The 19,135-nt window shown below is 38.5% G+C and overlaps 1 protein-coding gene across 4 annotated transcripts in view; it reads left to right on the top strand.

Moving 5' to 3' along the window:
* The window catches only part of LOC134542646 (Golgi-specific brefeldin A-resistance guanine nucleotide exchange factor 1), a 135,270-nt gene that overhangs the window by 79,717 nt on the left and 36,418 nt on the right, over window positions 1–19,135 (top strand). For all 4 annotated transcript variants that reach the window (XM_063387052.1, XM_063387053.1, XM_063387054.1 and 1 more), the window contains exons 26-29: window positions 8,513–8,726; window positions 13,861–14,033; window positions 16,057–16,215; window positions 17,300–17,497. In XM_063387052.1, coding sequence (XP_063243122.1) covers window positions 8,513–8,726; window positions 13,861–14,033; window positions 16,057–16,215; window positions 17,300–17,497 — 744 coding nt within the window. The remainder of the gene's footprint in view (window positions 1–8,512; window positions 8,727–13,860; window positions 14,034–16,056; window positions 16,216–17,299; window positions 17,498–19,135) is intronic.

The raw sequence follows: 19,135 nt of genomic DNA, 5'->3' as shown, positions 1-19,135 counted from the left end.
CCTGGCTGACTCCACGACTGCAGCGTGCTGGGCAACTCCCCTGTTTTGGTGAGTGATAATTCGCGAACCCTCCTTTTTCCCTTTAAATTTTTTTCCGGGCATTTTCTGCCCCATAGACTGCCTGTATACCAGTTCTAATCAGTTTTGATTTGGACTGTTGCAGACAGGGTTCGATGACCGGGAGAGATTGAGGCTCTCATCTCGTGGCCTCCCCCCCCTTTCCCTGTTCCGTGGGAAGAAACATTAGAAGAAACTTTTCTACCACCCGAAGTGATCGTTTAAAGACCCCGGAGTGGTAATGTAAATTCAACATTTCCCCCTTACCTAACTACGAACTATCTTCACCGGATGACCAACCCACCAGCGACCAGTGTTTTTCTCAAGAAAATGTAAAACAAATAGAACTAATTATCAATATAATCATCTTATTATGCAAATGTTTAGATGTCAAACTAAGAATGTAACTTATTTAAAGATTCGCGGGCCGGCCCCCTATTTTCGTTTTCCTTTTGTTAATCTTTGAAAATTGTTAAAACCTTTTGCGTGTATGTTAAAATAATGGAAACATGATAATGAATCAGGGCAAATAAAACAGGGAAACTATAGATCAAGTTAATCGTGTACTTTTTATTTTATTGATTATAACGATCCTACAACTTCCCCTTTGCTTGTTACTGGAAGTTCCTAAATTGTGTTTGTTCCCACCTCGTGTCGCCTCTGGTAAATCATTTCATTTAACGTATTTTTTTTTCCAGCTTGTTTCCAAGGCTCTTTTAATTAATTCCAAATAATTCTATTTTGAGGCACGAGGGGTGTTACATTACTAATAACACAATTTAAAATTTTTTGACCAAATCAAGGTGAATGTTAAATGTAGTTCATAAATGCACTTTATACAGTTTGTTATTAAAAAACAAAAACAAAAATTTACATTTGTTTTACTTTTTAAAGGAACAAGTAAAGAACGCAATCAAAGTGGAACAAGCATGGCAGTGAGACTTTACAATAGAGAAATAAACTGAACAAAATAACAGAAGGAATGCTCGGCAAGGGTCGGTGCCCTGATCCTGAGCAGCTGTCGAACCCTACCAGCAGACGCTGAAACACACGGAGGAGGGGAAATCATCACGGAGGGAAACGGGGGGAGGGAAGGAGCGGAAGAATAGAATGATGGGAGATCAAGTGCTGCATGTGAACATTTTAGTATTTAGTGCAATCAGTTGTCCAGTTGCAGTGAGGATAGAGGTACTCTAAATGCACAGGATGTACTGTGCATCTGAAGGTATTCATGTGAAAAACTGATTGTGAAAAATGTAACGACTGTTGTATTTTGTTTGTTTGGAAGATTAGTTGGTTTTATTTTGTGGTATGAGGTGTTATCGCTAAGTGTACATGATGAGTATCCGGAGGGGGGGAACAGCCGTCGAGCTGCTTCAGTAAGAAGCCATGCTTAGACAAAACCTCACAACAAAAAACACTGACTTGAAAACATTAAGTTTATTCATTTTGACCTTATGCATTTTGGTTAGGGATGGGGCGACCGAATCCAATATCCGCCGAATCCGCCGAATCCTAGGGATTCGAAGGTTCGGCGGGTCTGGTATAGGATTCCTCAAAGGATTCGGTTTTTACTATTTACGGGAAAAAAATACAGTAAAACTCGCTTACGAGGTCCCGCATGGTAGGTTTTTCCGTATAAAGCGTTTAAATTGCCCGAGGTCTCATCATTTACGCCATTAAATGTGTGATATAAAGTCCGTTAACATTTTTTCTGAAACTTCCTGTCTCAAATAGGGATGCAAACGATACATCGATGTTTTGAAAACATCGATGTATCGTTCATGAAACATCGATGTTAGCATCGATGTTTTGAAGAGCGATACATCGCCGATGCATCGACGTAAAAGTCCAAAAATATCGACATCGTTCATCATTAAAATTGCCTTAGTTTTTTATAATATTTTGGCTATCATTTCATGAATATTTATTGAATATATAAAATAACATTACGATACGACATTTAGTTTTTAAGATACAATTTTTTAAACTTTCTATACTTACTATAAAAACCTACATTTTTAAGTAGGTAGGTATCATAAATGTTGTAAATACTGAACTATTTGGTTGATTTCAGTATAAATTTTTCCCAGTACTTTAAGATGTGTAAAATCATTTGGAAAAAATGAATACGGTTAAAAAAATTTGTTTACATAAGAATTTTCTTTAAAAGTTTGAGAAATATAGGGGAAAAGCAGCGAGACTTTATGGACAATTTCATAGCTTGTTGTAAATACAAGCTATTGATTGGTACTGATCAGTGGCATAGCCAGGGAGGGGGGGGGGGGGGGTTAGGGGTTCAAACCTCCCCCCCCCCCCTAGCAACAAATCTTTAATTAATTTCTTATCCATCACTCAAACAAATTTCATATTAAAATTAATAAAAATTTTACCATTACAATATTCAAATTTAAGAACCGAAAACTGTTAAAATAGCACTATTTTACACCTTAAAATCCAAATTTTCTCGGGGGAGGACCCCCGGACCGCCCGTTTTAATACGGGTGAGTGGGGGGGGGGGGGGCGGCATGCTTCTTAACACCCCCATACACAAATCCTGGCTACGCCACTGGTACTGATATGGTCTCACTAGCTCTATCGAGAAAATTAATGTTACATTTTAAACCTGCACATACACTTCATGCTTTTTCCCTATTTTTTTAATTAAAAATAAATTGTGTAGAAAATTATTTATTTTTTAAATGATTTTGGACTTCTTAAAATACTGGGAAAAAATGATAAGGATACCAACCAAAATGGTTTAGCATTTACCTACTTTTATTTATACTTAAAAATGTAAGTTTTATAAGTATCGAAAGTAAAAAAAAAAACGTTTCTTGAAAACTAAATGTCGTATTGCAATGGTTTTTGGATAAATAGATATCTCATGATCTGTACTATTTACAATATATTCACGAAATGATAACTAAAAACATAAAAAAACTAGGGTAATTTTATTTTAAGTAAGCCTGTGTCTTAAGGCCACATTCTACCCGGGCACACATACGGTGCGCAGAGCTTCAGGAAAAACAACGCAATTTGAAAACTACTCAAGATATAGGAGTGGGGTCTGTTTACAAAAAGCATTTAAGTGTTTGCTGAATGCCGAAAGGTACTTTTGAATTCGGATTAAGTTTTTAAAATGTGTTTTTAGTAGAGTGAAAATGGCTAAAAGGCGTGTTTTCGGAGTAATTTTTAGGGATAAAACAACCGATACAGAATCTTGAAACCACTTAAGGGCAGTGCAGTACACCTTTATCTTCATTTCTCGGCCATATAATGTCACGGTCACCGCTCAGTTCTCTCAGTTATCCTGTGACGAGGAGAAGACCGCACGCCAGTCCAGAGGAGACACTGCGCTAGAAGCACCAGCAAGCGTCGTGCTTATCATCCCGCTTCACTGACACACATAAACCCCGAACAGACGGCCAGCTTTACATACATTTACATTATGGACATGCCCTTTAATGTTTACCTTTACTTCTGCTAATGTTGTGAAGTTGTAGTCATTTAAATTTGTCCACAACTCTGAAGTTTACTGAGAGCTGGTCAAGTAGTTCATGCGGATTTTTAAGTTTTTGGTAGCAGAATTTGCTTTTAATACATGTTTTTGTTATGCACGAGACTCGACTGTAATTAAGTTGTGGATATTGTGGTCATGAATCTGTAGTAGGTATGGTTTTTGGCTACATACTATAGTTTAAATCATTTTGGCATGTTTCTCCTGATATTTAAAAATATCGGTTAAAACATCGATGTATCGGTTGTCAGAACGATGTTTTTTGACATCGATGCTTTTTCGTTTGAACATCGATGTTCGTGATATCGATGTTTTTAAGAGCGATGTTGCATCCCTAGTCTCAAATAAGGGCTCACGTAAATATAAAGAAAAGACAAATGAACAACATACGAAGAATATGGATGATGTACCATAACTACAGTACAAACCCAATATGTAGTTATTTTAAGATAAATACCACAATAAGAACTAAAGATTCTTTGTAGAATACCATAATTACTACAGAAGCATGATAGCTACCATATTTGCACTATAGTTACCGTAACAACTGAGATGTATATTTACCGTGATAGTAATGTATTATTTATTTATGACATATTAAATTAAAGAACATTGTTAAAAAAAAAAAAGGATGTTAAACTTTGATATGTACGGTTGGCACATGTTGCTAAGAAATAATGCGATCTGAAAGAATGCAGTACTACTACGAAAAGTGAAAATGGTACTCGTGGATTTTTAGGTTATGGCAGTCTCTTTCGTTTTTCAGTAATATCGGCCGAAAATTAACGAGCGTACTGTATCGGAAGTCGGCAGAAATGCCGATTCAACTAAATATTGGCAAAATCAGCTTCTTCAATACAGCTCTACATTTAATGACATGAGTAAACATATTTCAGACTTCAGGATATTGAAAAAGACTTTAATTTCCATGTAGGTTTATTGTGTGTATGTTTTTTTTTGCAAGTGTAAATTGAATGAAGTAAAATGTTTTTATTTTTATTACTTTCAATTGAATAAACTTTAATGACTAGTTACAGATATTTATGACACTAATTTTGAGGTTAAGGAATTTTACTAAAGCATTCCAGCCAAGCAGGTTGCCAGCGAGAGACGCTTCTCTTTTGCTGGAAACACTATCTCCAATCGTAGAGCTAATTTAACTCCTGAACGTGCAGAACAAATTATTGTTCTGAATGATAGATTAAAGAACAGAATTTAATACTCTGTGACAATCTCTCTCAGAATTATTGTGCTGAAAAGTGGAAATGTTGAAACAATGTGAATGTACTTTTCAAACAACATGATTTTTGGTGCTAAGTTTGTTGAAGCTCAGTAAGGACTCCAGAAAAATGGACAAGGGTGAAATTTTTCCAAAGATATGTTACATTTACACAAACATATACTTGGTTATGTTAGTTGGATGATATCAGTTACTAATGAACCAATGGAAACAGGTAAGATTCAATGAAAAAAAATGTTATTTTTTTTCTAGCAGTGCAAAATGTAAACACACTCTGTAAATAGTTACCCAAAATTAATAAGCCCACTTCATTTTAATACTTTATTCAAACATGATATTAAGTTTAAGATAAAAATAATTTCCCAAAAGTGTAACTGTACCACAAAAGCTCGAGCTCGGCTCGAAGTAAAATTCTTAGGCTCCCAGACCTCTAGCTTATTTATAGAAAAAATCCTAACTGCTAATCTGTACTAAAACTGAAATTTCTCAAGAAAAAATTGTTGTCTTTATATACACTTATACCAGAAATGTACCAATCTACATGTGATAAAGTCAAGGGACTTTTAGTGCAAGCAGAATACATCTCACTTACATTAGATATGTGGACATCATCTATTAAAAGATTCGGGTTTGGGTTCGAGATTCGGCAATTCCAGTCGAGGATTCGAGTTAGGATTCGGATTCGAGGAAATCAGGATTCGCCCCATCCCTAATTTTGGTTTTATGTTTTTGTAAAGTTTTGTAAATTAATTTGTTTTGTTATTCATGCAAAAAAGTTACGTACAAGGGTGGTAGAAAATTTAATTAGGCTATAGTATTGACATTTTTTATGTTGGTATGTAAAGTTATGAGCATATACAGTAGAATCTCGTTATAGCGAGCACGGTAATAGCGAGAACACGGCTATAACGAGGTATTTTTGAGGAATTTACGGCGTGATCGCTTGAAGCGCGCTTTTGTTATTTGTCTGCTTTATCTCCACCCCTCTCGCTCGCCCCTAGACATCTTGCCGTTGACGCCTGTCACATTCTTCAGCCGTGCAGTCGCCACCTAAGTGCGTGGCTTTAAAAATAGAATCCCATCCTTTCTTTCTTTTATCAAACTTCCGTTAGTTACCTGTGCCGTGTGTAGACAAAGTTTGAGATTGGAACAGAAATAACGTAAGAAAGTATTTTTTACAAATTAGAAATATGTATGTTTTTGTTTTTATAATCGCGTATTTTCACGTTTTTTTGGTTGTTATCTTAAAAGAGATAATATTAAAAAGCCACTCTAATGAGATTTAATTGCTTCATGGTTAACAAAAACTATTAATTATCAAATATTGTTATTTGTTTATATTCTATTTATTATTATTTACGCGACGTCATACTGTACGCGTACGCAATACGACTGGATTCGTTGCTGCAACATAACATAGCATGTTATGCCTTATGCGGTATCAGAAGTAACAAGTAACGTAACGATAGTAACAAGTACTAATTGTTATAGTAACGAATACATACGGGTACACATTTTTTCGTTACTTTTACACCTCTAGTAGGCACTACCGTATTTATTTCCGAATCGCTAGGGAAGTTTTCTTGTAACTTTTGTTTCGGTCAGTTGTGGTATCTGTCCGGGAAAGGGGTGGTGATGGTTTGAGTTTAATCCCAAATTTATTTTCTAAAAAAGTTGACAGGTTTCTTTAAATGAAAAAAGTATAGTCTTCCAGCGACTATTACTTTTGAGGCGTACGTGCGTTGCCGCAGCCGCACTCCTGCTTTTTTTGTAAGGAATTAAATCGTCGCGCTACACTAGCACCACCTGTTAGCTACATCCCGAACCAACATGGCCGCTAACAGACAGCCCGCGTCAATAGATAGCAGGCCAAGATGCTATACTTACGTGGCGTGGCAGGGTATTCTGGTTATTTTGACGCAATCGGTGATCGCATCCGTACTTATGGGGTATCGTTTTAAAGAGAATACACACATCTTCTCACAGAAATTAAGATTTCGTTAATATAACCTGTTATTTTCCAATTATACAGGTTTAAACACAATTTTTATGCTATTTTCTATTAATTTTTATTTTTTGGGGGCCAAAATTTGTCCAATTCGGTTATAGCGAGGACACGGTTATAGCGAGGATCAAACCCGGAACCGTGACACCTCGCTATAACGGGACTCTAGTGTAGCAAATTGTAAATTCTTTACCAGCATCAAATGTTCTGCAAGTTTTGAAAAAAAAAAAAAATTAATTATTCTTTTTTGATCATGTCTATAATTTTTGGGGCAAACCTACGTGTAATCCATCTGTTTGTTTTTAGTTTTTATGAAACGGCATCTCACGAATCACGAGTTAATAATTAATTGGTTAAGCAGTTTTGATTTTTGGTCTAATTTTTTTTGTGTTGCTTGGATTACTCCTGGTGGTGTGTCCGGATTGTGTTGTCTCGTCTTCATTGAAGCGAGGCATAGCAGTTTTTGGGAAATGAAATTTCTAACCACCCTCAAATTTCAGTACCTTACCTTCTGCAAAAACTACCTAAACTTATGATTTGCAAACTACTGTTACAATAATTTTTCATTCAGCAACATTATATGTAATTTAGAAGTGTCTTTTTTTAATTTTCATTTTAAACCATTCACACCATTGTACACTGTGACAGTCTTGTTTTTATAAGGATGTATCATCCGTACTTCATATTTTTACCTCACATTGATGCCAAAGTAAAAGTGATTCCCAATCACATTCTTCATGTATTTACGTACAAACAAAACATAAAATTAGATACATAATTAAAAAAAAGTAGATTTGTTGTAGTGCACTGGTGATATGAAAGGGCGAGCTATAAAATGTGTGTATGAATAAATGAAACACTTTGTAAACTGAAGTTACGGGCCAGTCACTTGCCACTATATTGTGTAAACGTGTAAAGAGCATCGAAGCCCCTGCTTGAGTGGTCGATGGAAACAGAACCTCTCCACTTGACTCCACGCATTGCTTGATGACATTGGGATCTGCACGAGGCAAAGTCGTAAAGAGACTGTTAGTTTATGTAATGCCAGTTATTAGAATTAAATTTGATGTACTTCCCAGGAAGTGAAATAAAGGCTGTTGTAAAGGCAGTTTGTTTAGTTAGTAGCAAGCAAAGAAGAGAAGTTTCATCTGGTAACTAATGTTTTAATATGTAATGTTAAATCTGTGCCACTGAAATTATTTTTATTTTTACATTCCCAAAAAAAAAAAGTTACGTATTTAATAATTCACGATTTCAACAAACAGAGTGGCACTTCAACTTGCATTCCCGATGGCCAGCAGTTGGAACCTGGGTTAGGCTGTGTTAGTTTTAGTTTACTTTGCTTTTCCGAAACCTCGCCTGAAAAACTGAAGATGGCCATTTGTTATAGTACGAGACAGGCCAGTGTTACATCTGAGGACCAGTTAATGCCGTCAACGAACTAGATAAATATTGTATTGTCAAAGATTATCATATTTTACAAGTGTTTTACAATTTAAATATGTAGTGACTTTACAAATTTTCATCCCATTTTTTTTACTTTGTTGTTTTGCGTCAGCGCGATCTGAAGACGTTTATCTGCGCGGACCTCCGGCCAATCAGAGGCCGGCATTTTCAGTTTTAACAACTTGTGAACGACCATCAAGACGGTGGCCTGTGGTTGTGGACGAGGGCGTGACGGCGTGCGCAGGTGGGGCGGGAGGGAGACATCGCGCCGCTGCACCCCCGCGCCAGGCCGCTGCCCCAGGCCCCACAGGAGCTGCAGCCTCACAGCATGGCTGCCCTGGTCAAGTGCTGCGAGAGCCTGGCCTTCCTGGTGCGCGACGTGGCCCACATCACGCCCTACAACTTCGACCACTGCGTCCACTGCATCCGCACCTTCGTGGACGCCACGCTCGTCACAGGTACCGCCTCGCCCTCGCTGCTCATGGATGTTCATTATTGATGTGTAATGATTAGGGACCGGAAAAATTTGCGGGTTCGATGACCTCCAGGATTACCTAACTCCGTAGTTCTATGTACACTCGGTCAAATATCACCCACTCATTGGCTGCTGTCTCGTGAGACGTCCCAACGTAGCAGCCTGTGATTCGATAAAGCTTTGGTGGGGTGTTTCTTGTTGGCCCAACGTCATCCAGGTGAGTTGTGAGCCGATAGCAGAGGCAGTACTGAGGTATAACTATTTGTATTACCCAATAAATTTATCACCTACAATTGTTTTTTATTCTTTAATTCTACAATTCCCGAAGGATTTTTTAGTAACATTTGCTTATCATTTTGTGTTTCTCTTCTTGTATACTCTTTATTTTCATGCAGTTCATCAATCTGCAATTTTATCTTGTAGGTTTTTTTTTTTTTTTTTTTTTGCATCTGACACTTGTTACAGTATATAGTATTAACAGGTTAACAACATTCTGTTTGATTAACTCTCAGGCATGTATCACTGGCTTGAATACCATTTGAATATATTTCAAGTCTAAAACAGTGTCATATACTTTCTTCAGATATATGACATAAATGTCCATTGAAAATGCAGTTGAACACAGCAGATGCCTCAGTGCCCACCCAGTGGTGAGTTTCATTCAAATTGTGGGCAAAGAAACTTGTGTTTTAACGCATGGCAAGTGGGTAGGGGACTGGGGTAATTTATCTTGACAACTTAGGCAATTATCTTTTCCAGCGGGTTTACAAGAAATGGTCTCTTTGCAAGGCAACGAAAACAGTAACCCCTATCACTGCCCATATATACCAGATAGAAAAAAAAAAAGTAGCATGTTTAAGACTCACTTATTTTCCCACTTTTTTGTTAAAACAAATTGTTTGTCAGAATATAGAGAAGAAACAATCAAATTAGAAAGTGTTAATTTTCTCAAACCTACATACATTATTTTATTCTGCAGCTGAGATCATCCTAGTATACATTGTATTTAACCTCACAATCCATTCAACATGTATAAATGAATTACACCCAACTGCTTACCTCTACAGATGTTATTTGCTTCAAAAATTCTAGCCTTTATCTGCCTCCAAAGTTTTAGTTTTAAATTTAGCCTAAAATGTTCATATAGACATTAAAACTTAGAACATTATTATTACAGCTGTAGTTTCTGCAAGGCGAGTGGGCGCACACTAAGCTCGTTAACATTCTTCAAGGCTAGCTCAACCCTCCCAGACACACAAACCATCTAGTGTCCTCCCTTAACACCCCAACTTCGCTTCCTTTGAAAAACCTTCAGTGAGAAAATGCTCATTTCACCCTCCCTTCTCTCGTAAAATTGGGCTATTATGAATGGGGTACTAAAGTGGCGAGGGAGGGGTCAAAATATGTCACTTTTGACACCAAGTTCGAGTTCAGTTATCTCTGGCAAGGAATTTACAAGCTTTCAAACTTAAATATAAATGTATTTTAATAGCAAGGGTCCTATGAAAATGAATATACCGAATAAAATCAATCTGCTGTCACCAAAGAAAGCATAAAACGGCCCAATGCGTGGTCGCTTCATCATTGCTCACGCGAGAGGTGAGACGTGGAATGTTCGAAGAAAGATAAATGCGAGGGAGACAGACGGCAGCCAGTGTGTTTCCTGCGTGGGCAATAAGTGGCGTAGTCTTTTTTTTTTTATGCTGGGTGAAGTGACCTTTTTCTATCAACCCACGGGAAAAGATAATTGCTTGAGCTGTCAAAATAAACATAGCTGCGGCAGTTAAAACAAGTCAAGGCGGGCGTGCATCCAGTCGGTCGCTGTGTATTGTCAACCGATAGTAATCCAAATCAAGAGAAATCCAGCAGGTAGCTTTCTTTGCCTTAACTGCGTACCACACTAGACACTCGCAAAAAGCTAAACGTAAACACGTTGCCACAAAAACCTTTATCTGCACCCTGCCGGCAAAGGGACGTGGAATGGGGGTTGTCAAGCGCTGACAGCAGTCGACAGGAAGTGGTATCTATTTTTAGATATGCGCTGCCTACGGCAGTACAGCACTCGGCAAGAGAAACGCAGTAACACACTACTCACCACAAGAAACTTATTTTCTGTCCGATTTTCGTCGGATTTTCGGCAATTTTTCACGGTTCCTCGAAATCGGGTTGTAATAGAGAGGTGGTCGCAATAAATGGGGTCACAACAAAAAGGTTTTACTGTATAAACAAACAGTTGTTATTTTCAGATATCCAAATTAATTATCACACAACAAATTTGTTTTATCACCTTAGTAAAATAACTCCTAACATACTATAAAATACGCATTGCATAGTAATTGTAGGTATTAAAAAAATAGATAATGATGTTCTTAATTTTTAGGTCATATTGCTACAAAGACTCCGTTTTCTTCGTTATTCAAACTACGAATATATCTGTATGAGAATATTAATATATTTTATACTCACTTATTACTGCACAGTAATCATATACTTAAGATTTAAAATAAATATTGAACAAAAACACAATTTGAACACTGTATACACACATTTGATTCACATATGCACACCACTGATGTTCAGGGACTGAAGACGCGTACTGGCTGCGTGCGTACCACTGAGTGTGTGTGTGTGTGTGTGTGTCTATATATACATACATACATACATACATACATACACACACACATACACACACACACACACACATTCACGTCACGTGACCAGGTCTGTGACGACTTACATGAATTTACTCCCTATCCAAACCTGCCTATAGAAGTTTTCACTTCAAAAAAGTGATTGAATCTTCCAGTACTCGCCAGTGATGTGTAACATCTAACCTCGGTTACGAACAAATTCACGTGAAAGTTAGTAACGTAACTTTAGTAACGTTAAGTTAGGGAGAGAGTGATTCTCAATCGCACAGATAGGCAAGTTATCTGGCACAGCATATAGAGGAGGGACACTGTCAGCTGTCAGCCACATCAAGCTGTTATCTGACCTGTGTTGTGTATGGAGCATCTAGCGATTACCTTTTGATACAGTCATCCTGGTGCTCATTGCAAAACAAACGATACCTCGTCACCTTGAATGAAAGAAAGGTGGACGTGGGATGTAGGAAGTGGCCTCCTGCTAATGATACAGTGATGACTGTCAAGGCAAAACATTTGAGAAGGTGAAATCAAAACTTACAACTGGCATTAAAGTACTTCCTGACTAGAACCACCTGGAATGTACACCATTGTACATGCCGTTCAAGGTACTGAGTATCCATGAGGAACCTAAGTGTTATTTGGATGGAATGCTTCCACGTATCCAGGTGTGAAGCTGGATGGCATCTTTACTTCCAAGAACCCCAGCAAGGACACGAAACTTAAAGGTTTTGTGAGAAACATTATTATCCGAAAACTTTCTCACTATAGCGTGTCTCATCCGTAATTTGCAGTGAGGATTTGAATGGGCATTTTCTCTCTCTGTTCAGTGCACGATATCTTGTGATTATCGCTGATCTTGTTTCTTTGTGCTCCATTGCCAGATATACCCAAAAAGCACAAATGTTTTAGACACAACTTTATAATGAAATGAAACATTTTTAAATGTGCTAAAAAATTCTAATTTTGTATGAAAATTTTGGAAATACATTTTCTTCTTGTATTTCATTAGGAGAATAATTTGATAAAAGGAAATGCATTTGAAATACGCCACCTTAGTTTCAGTGGTTTTTGTCATCAAATGTTTTTATATCATTTAATATTAATCATTTTGGCTCTGTTTGACCTTTGCATTTAATTAATGGAATTCCTTGTTATTTTACCCACTGCTATATACAGTCACTCCTGTGAAATAATAGTTGCTGTTTCGATACACACACATACACATACATACATACATGCATACATATATACATACACACACACACACACACACACACACACACACACACACACATATATATATATATATATGTTTATGCAACTAAAATAATGATGTCAAAAGACTTTTTTTTTGTTTTAGAAAATTCAACACATAGTAAAATTAAAAATAATAATGAAACCAATGATCAAGCTGGTAGTATCATTGTGGCAACAGTGTGAGACATTTCCTCCTCACTGCACTGAAGGCTGTGCTTCTCCACCGCTGATTGTGCAGCTACACTCGGCAGAAGTCTAGCCTTGCTGGGCAGGTCAATGTAGCTCTAACATGTCAGCTTCATGTACCACATCATGGGTCTGGCACCTCCAGAGATCAGATGACAAACTGCAGCTGATGTTAAATCCACAAACAAGAAGTATTTCCTAAACATCTATTGTTTGGGTGTGAACGTGAAACCCCCTATGGGTGAAATGAAGGCTAATCTTCTTGCAGAAAACATCTAGTTTATTATCTTCTGTAGTTTTTAGAAACCACTATGGTGCAACTCAACACCAAGCCAATCGTAGTTCTCGCCACTGGTCAGCTCTTAGCGTCGGGTACGCTCTCCACCTACGCAGTGGGCTCTTATGGCGTCCCACACGCCGTCACACTTAGGATGTTGAAATAAACAAATACAAATAAAATCGTATGCCCTGGTTTATTAGTTGCTACTTCGCCCACACCTTTGATTATATCACACAACGCCTGAATACACGAAAGTATGAAAACATTCGCCACAAACAAAACCAAATACCTCACTACTTTGAAATGTAAATAACTTATAAAATTATAACTTGGAGCTGTCAAAACTTTGAACAGTTCTACACATTAGAAACACGTAACTTGGAGCCAGCACAAGCATAGCATAGCATAGCTTGTGTGTGTGTGTAAGTTACAGCAGCACCCTGTCTCCTGGAGTGAGTGTGGCAGTACGCCGTGCGTATTCCAGAGTTCATGCACGGTGGCATGTAGCATTGCCCTTTATAATATTGTTCAATCTGTTAACCTTATTCACCCTGTGTAAGTACTTAATACTGGCGTGACACCGGTCCGATGCAACCATCACTCGTCCTTGTTTGTACTTGACGAGTGTCCCACTGTGTCGTGCTGGGGTCGCGGCTGTCAGGCTCGAGACGTGTGTGAGCAGAGCTGGACTGGGCGGATGACGAGCCAAGCCAGCACTGGCGGCGGGCGTGTTGTGTGTGGTGCAGGCAAGCCCCGGGACCGGAGGGCGAAGGAGGCGAAGATGCGCAGGAAGGGGCCCGCGCGACGCAGGGACGAAGGCGACGCGGCGCGCAAGAAGCAGCTGGCGACCAACCCGTACGACGCGGATGAGAGCGACCCGGAGGAGGTGCCCAGTGGCTACCACCAGGTGTTTAAGCTGGTAACTCTATCCTCATTGCTGGCGGCATCGGTGACCTCTTCATGGTGTTGGATGGTTCGAAAGTTGGGGAAACATTAAATGAAAATTCAGAAATTTCTTGGCTTCTGGGTGTAGGCCGTGCCAGGTAATTGTCTTGCGACGTTTGGGCAGTCATTGCAGCTGCCATCATCAGGTAGACCAAGTCTGACTGACTGGTGCAGAGGATGCAGGTCCTTTTATAATTTATACCCTGGTGTCTGGTTGGCTGGGCCAGTCGGCCAATGACAGCCAATCAGGAGCCAGCGTACCAGAAGCCAAGAAAATGCAGACAATGGCAGTGAAAGCCTGCGATCTTTATGAAAATTCAGAAATAACAGAGATGACTATTTATTTAAAATCAAGATACTTCTCTAACTACGTTTTTCGAAACATTTAATCATAACACTCACTGTGGGACATTTGGGTGGTAAGAGGCCATAGACACGTTTTATGAGGAGTTAAAGGAAAATCCGATTAAAGTGAAATGAGAGGATGGGAGGATGTGTGTGAGAGAAGAGCTGGGAGAGGAAAGGGGAATGGAGAGGGAACAGGATAAGGAGTGAGGAGAACATCCAAGAGGAGGATGGAAGAAGGCGGGAAGGGGAGAGGTGGAGTGGTAGAGAAAGGTCGAGGTGGTTGATGGAGTGGTGGAGAGAGGGAAGATGGTGGAGAAAGGGCACTGAAAGGAAAGTGTAAGAAAGGAAAAATGAGTGTAGAGGGTGAAAGGATATTGCATGAGGGGGAAAAGGAGAGGGAGGAAAATAGACAATGTAGAAGGGAAAAATTAAGAGTTGTGCAGTTTCTAGCTCTGGCAGAAATGTTTAAAAATTAATTTTGCCTGGCAAATTTTTGTTTTAAATTTAGTTGTGAAAGGTTTTCATAATTTTTACTGGCTTTTTAAATTAAAAATTTGCTTTTCTGAGAATTATCTTTATTTACTATCATTAATTTTTTATTGACTTTTTTTAGGGAACAATTTTAAGCAGTTTATAATGCTTCCAGTGAGTTAACCTTTCTGCTGTTCACCAGATGTTCTGTGCCAGCCTTAGACAAGATGCCCACGTGGTTGCTAGCAGTTACCTGTAGTTCCGCCTCGCTTCTTCGCCCGACTTCCTTCAGCATACCTGCCCGAGGGCCCACGCCGCGCCCGTTGTCCGAGGCATTCCTCCACATGGAGGTTGCTCATGTTGTTTTGGGCTGTTCCTGCTTGTTATATAACACTATAGAGAGGCGAATCTATTTAGTGATTCAAAATGACTTCAATTTCTGTTTCCTGTTTTTGTTTATTTTAATTAATTGTGTATTTGCAACCTTTTTTTCCAAGAGCTTTTATTTTTGGGTGATTTTAGAGTTTTGGTTAACATTTTCAACTTTGGTTCTTCCTATGAAATGATGTCTCATTAAATCTAAGTCTGTGTGAGCCTCGTGAACATGGTTTTGCTACGACAGCTGTACACAATGTCTTCATTTTGATCCTTTAACTTTAACTTTTTATATTCAGCCAATTAAGTTTCTTTTTTTTCCCTTTGAATTATATATTCTTTGGAAATTCGTAGTTACAAAAATATATAAATTTTGATAAAAAAAAAATGTTTCCATCATAAATTATAAAATAAATTTTGTCATGATTCAATAGTAGAGACATTAAAAGATGTTGTGTGTTGTGGTAGGATACCTGGCATCTTGGCATTAGACTATTGCTGTGTAGTGTAGTGAAGACGCATTGCCTTGTGACTGTGCGTGGTGTAGTCTGGTACCGTGGCATTTAGTAATCCAAATTTGTTTTGTGGTGTTGTCCTGTAGCCAAGCATCAGGTACGTAGCACAAAAGGTGTTACGTGCCATTGCAGTCTATTGATAGGTAGTGTGAGGTGATGCATCTAGACATTATGGTGATGCAACAGGCAGTGTGTCATGTTGTCACGCAGCGTGGCGTGATGGTCGGGTGAGAGGTATAGCGGTGGCGGGGAGGCGAGAGGTGGAAGTTGTGCCGTGCTGTGTTGCAGCTGCTGGACCTGATGCACACGCTGCACACACGCACTGCGCACATCTTCAGCTGGTGGCAGGAGGAGATGGCAGGCACTGAGCCCGTGTCCCTGTGGGAGCACGGCTGGTGTCCGCTGCTGCAGGGTATCGCACGCTTGTGCTGCGACGCTCGCAACGAGGTACGCACTGTCCTCACCATCATTAGTGCCACCGTGTTTGTTGTTTGATTCTGGTAATCTCACATCATACTTAACAGTGAGTTTTGTACATTTAAAATTTTTTTGGTGACCCTTTTTTTACTATATATTTAATTATGTTTATTTATATTCTTTAAAACACTTCCAAATTTTCTCAAACCCCATATTATGTAGTGTGACACAATATAACTTTTGCTTGATGATATTTTTTTTTTATATTAACACATATTTTTGCTTCTGTCATTTACTTTTTTTAAAATTATGTTTTGGCCCTAATTGTTAAATAATAGTTCTGTTGGCCTGTCTCACATTTTAAACAAAGAGCACGGATTTAGATTACAGGAGTATCTTTAATCGGACTATCTTTAATTTCGCTATGCATGGAAATAAATTAACTACTTGTAAACAAAAATATGTTATTTTTATCAAAAAATACCACAGATGTAATGTTCCTTGTTCATTAAAATTAACATTTTGGTTGTTGTAATTATAAACATATACATTTATATATGTGCAAGGGGCCACCACATTAGAACACCTGGAAGTAACATCACATTAATTGTTATCAAACCTTAGGAATGCATGTGTGTCTGATCTTGCACACACAGCAATAGGAGATCTGAGTAAAAAAGTGCTTATTTATTTGCATTGATTTGTGGCCTTGTGTCGGTGAAATCGGGTTATGACTCAATGCTAAAGTGCACACAAATGACTTAAATGATGTGACTAGGGAATGCAGATAAAGTGGAACTCACTGTTCAATCATCTGAGATATTTATGAAGTCAGAAACCAGCCTGACCACCCCAACACTTCTTATTCCTCCCGCTGCACTCTCCCACCGTACCACATGTCGCAGCCAAGCGAGCTGCCCCACTTCATGTGGTGTGGTGCCTGCCAGCGTGTAGCGCCTGCCTGCTTGCTTGTGGTGCCTGCCAGCATGAGGTGTCTGCCTGCTCACGGTGTGGAGTCTGCCTTCCTTGCAGCTCATGTATGCCTGCATGTCACGTCACACTGCTGAACAGACAGAGAGGTAATGCTGGCTGACCGCGTGGTGCTGTGTGGCAGGTGCGAGTCAGCGCGCTCATGTACCTGCAGAGGGCTCTGCTGGTGCACGACCTGCAGATGTTGACTGCTGACGAGTGGGAGGCGTGCTTCAGCCAGGTGCTGTTCCCGCTGCTGTCCCAGCTGCTGGAGCCAGCCTGCGGCCAGGACCCGGCTGGCATGGAGGAGACCCGCATTCGAGCCGCCACGCTGCTGTCCAAGGTGCTGCCCTTCTCTGCACCTCTCTGCCCCCTCTCTGCCCCTCTTCCTCCATCTTCGAATACACATACGTATGTGTGTAGAGTCTTTGATTTATAATCTAAAGAAATTCTTTAAAACTGGCTATTGTATACGTCAATGAGGGTGTATGCTAGCCTATCATACACGGCATGCTGCAAAATTAAATTATATATTTTTATCCATTTTATGTACAGACCCAACGGACTTGTTTGTGAATATTACAAAGCAGCCAAAATATGTGAGCGCCTAGTTTGAAATTTTTTGGGATTGCGTCAGTGCACTTAACCCATTGTTTATCTTTTTGAATTTCTATTGTGACATGTCGTTTTGCTACTCGAAATGTTAAATTTAGGGACTTGTGAAATCCAAACACTAGTATAATACAATTGATTTTATTTTGAACCAATTTTTAAATATTGGAATCTCATTCTTTGTAACACGTGCCAATTATATTTGACGTTCTCTGCACTATATTTAAGTGTGTCTAAACTTCAAATTTACATCTTTCTAAAGCTAAATATTTTAATTTTAATTTCATGAACATGGAGGTGGAGATTAAGAGGGTGACTCTAAAGCAATACGGTAGACATAATGTTGTTATAAGTGTTGCTAAATAGCATTGGAAATCTCTGTTTGTCTAGTCTTAGATGAATCAACGAGTCTCCAGTTGCTAGTTAGTAATAATTTCATGTCTGAGGACACGTTGAAATTGTTTTATTAGTAGTTAACATTCAGTGAGAAGCTATGCATTAGTGAAATCATATGCCATAATGAATTTATATTGTGAGTTTTAAATCAGTAGTACTGATATTACCTAAGGATTAGCAACATATATTTGATGAGTTCATATTACTGTTTTATGATTGCCATATAATCAGGGCTTTAAGGTATGTAATGCATGGTGGCCGTAGAATAGCTCAGAAGTCCGGAGTGTCGAGAGCTCAGTGTTGTATTGAGTGGAGTTTTAGCCAAGCGAAAATTAGGAAAATATACATTTTATCCCTGAGAAAAGTTTTTCATTACTACATAAATTTCTAATTTGTGGTATTGTGCCATCTTGAAACTATCTCACAAGGATCCTTGTCTAGTTATTTGTGCTGCCTAATTACATACTTACTATAGCATATTCAGAAAATCTCACGTAATTATTTTTTAATATATTGACATAGCAGATTTATTATAGTGTAATATATATTAATATATATTATTTATTGTGTAATATATATAATGATTATTGTGTTCTGGATTATTTTATGTGTATTGCACCTGTTAATGTCATAACTGTATTGTGTGTTTTTATTTTACTATCATAAATATTTTCATCATAGAAGTGTTTCTCTATTTTAACTGATTTGTGTTTTGTTTTTGTTTTGTTATTAACATTAACATTTCAGATGTTCTATAAGTCACTCTTATCCCATTGACCCTGCAACAGAGGTTAGGAACATACAGCATGGACATCAACAAATACCGCACTGGCACGTGTCATAAGATGATCATTACATATTTGTTTACCAAGTGGACACTACAAAAGTAGTTTTATCATCATCTAATAAACGTGTAACCATACAAGGGCTAGATATCTGTTTCATCACAAACAATGATGATTCTCTCAGCTCT

Source organism: Bacillus rossius, assembly GCF_032445375.1.
Source record: "Bacillus rossius redtenbacheri isolate Brsri chromosome 9 unlocalized genomic scaffold, Brsri_v3 Brsri_v3_scf9_1, whole genome shotgun sequence".
Taxonomy (NCBI): Eukaryota; Metazoa; Arthropoda; class Insecta; order Phasmatodea; family Bacillidae; genus Bacillus; species Bacillus rossius.
This window is presented reverse-complemented; position numbering and strand designations above follow the sequence as displayed.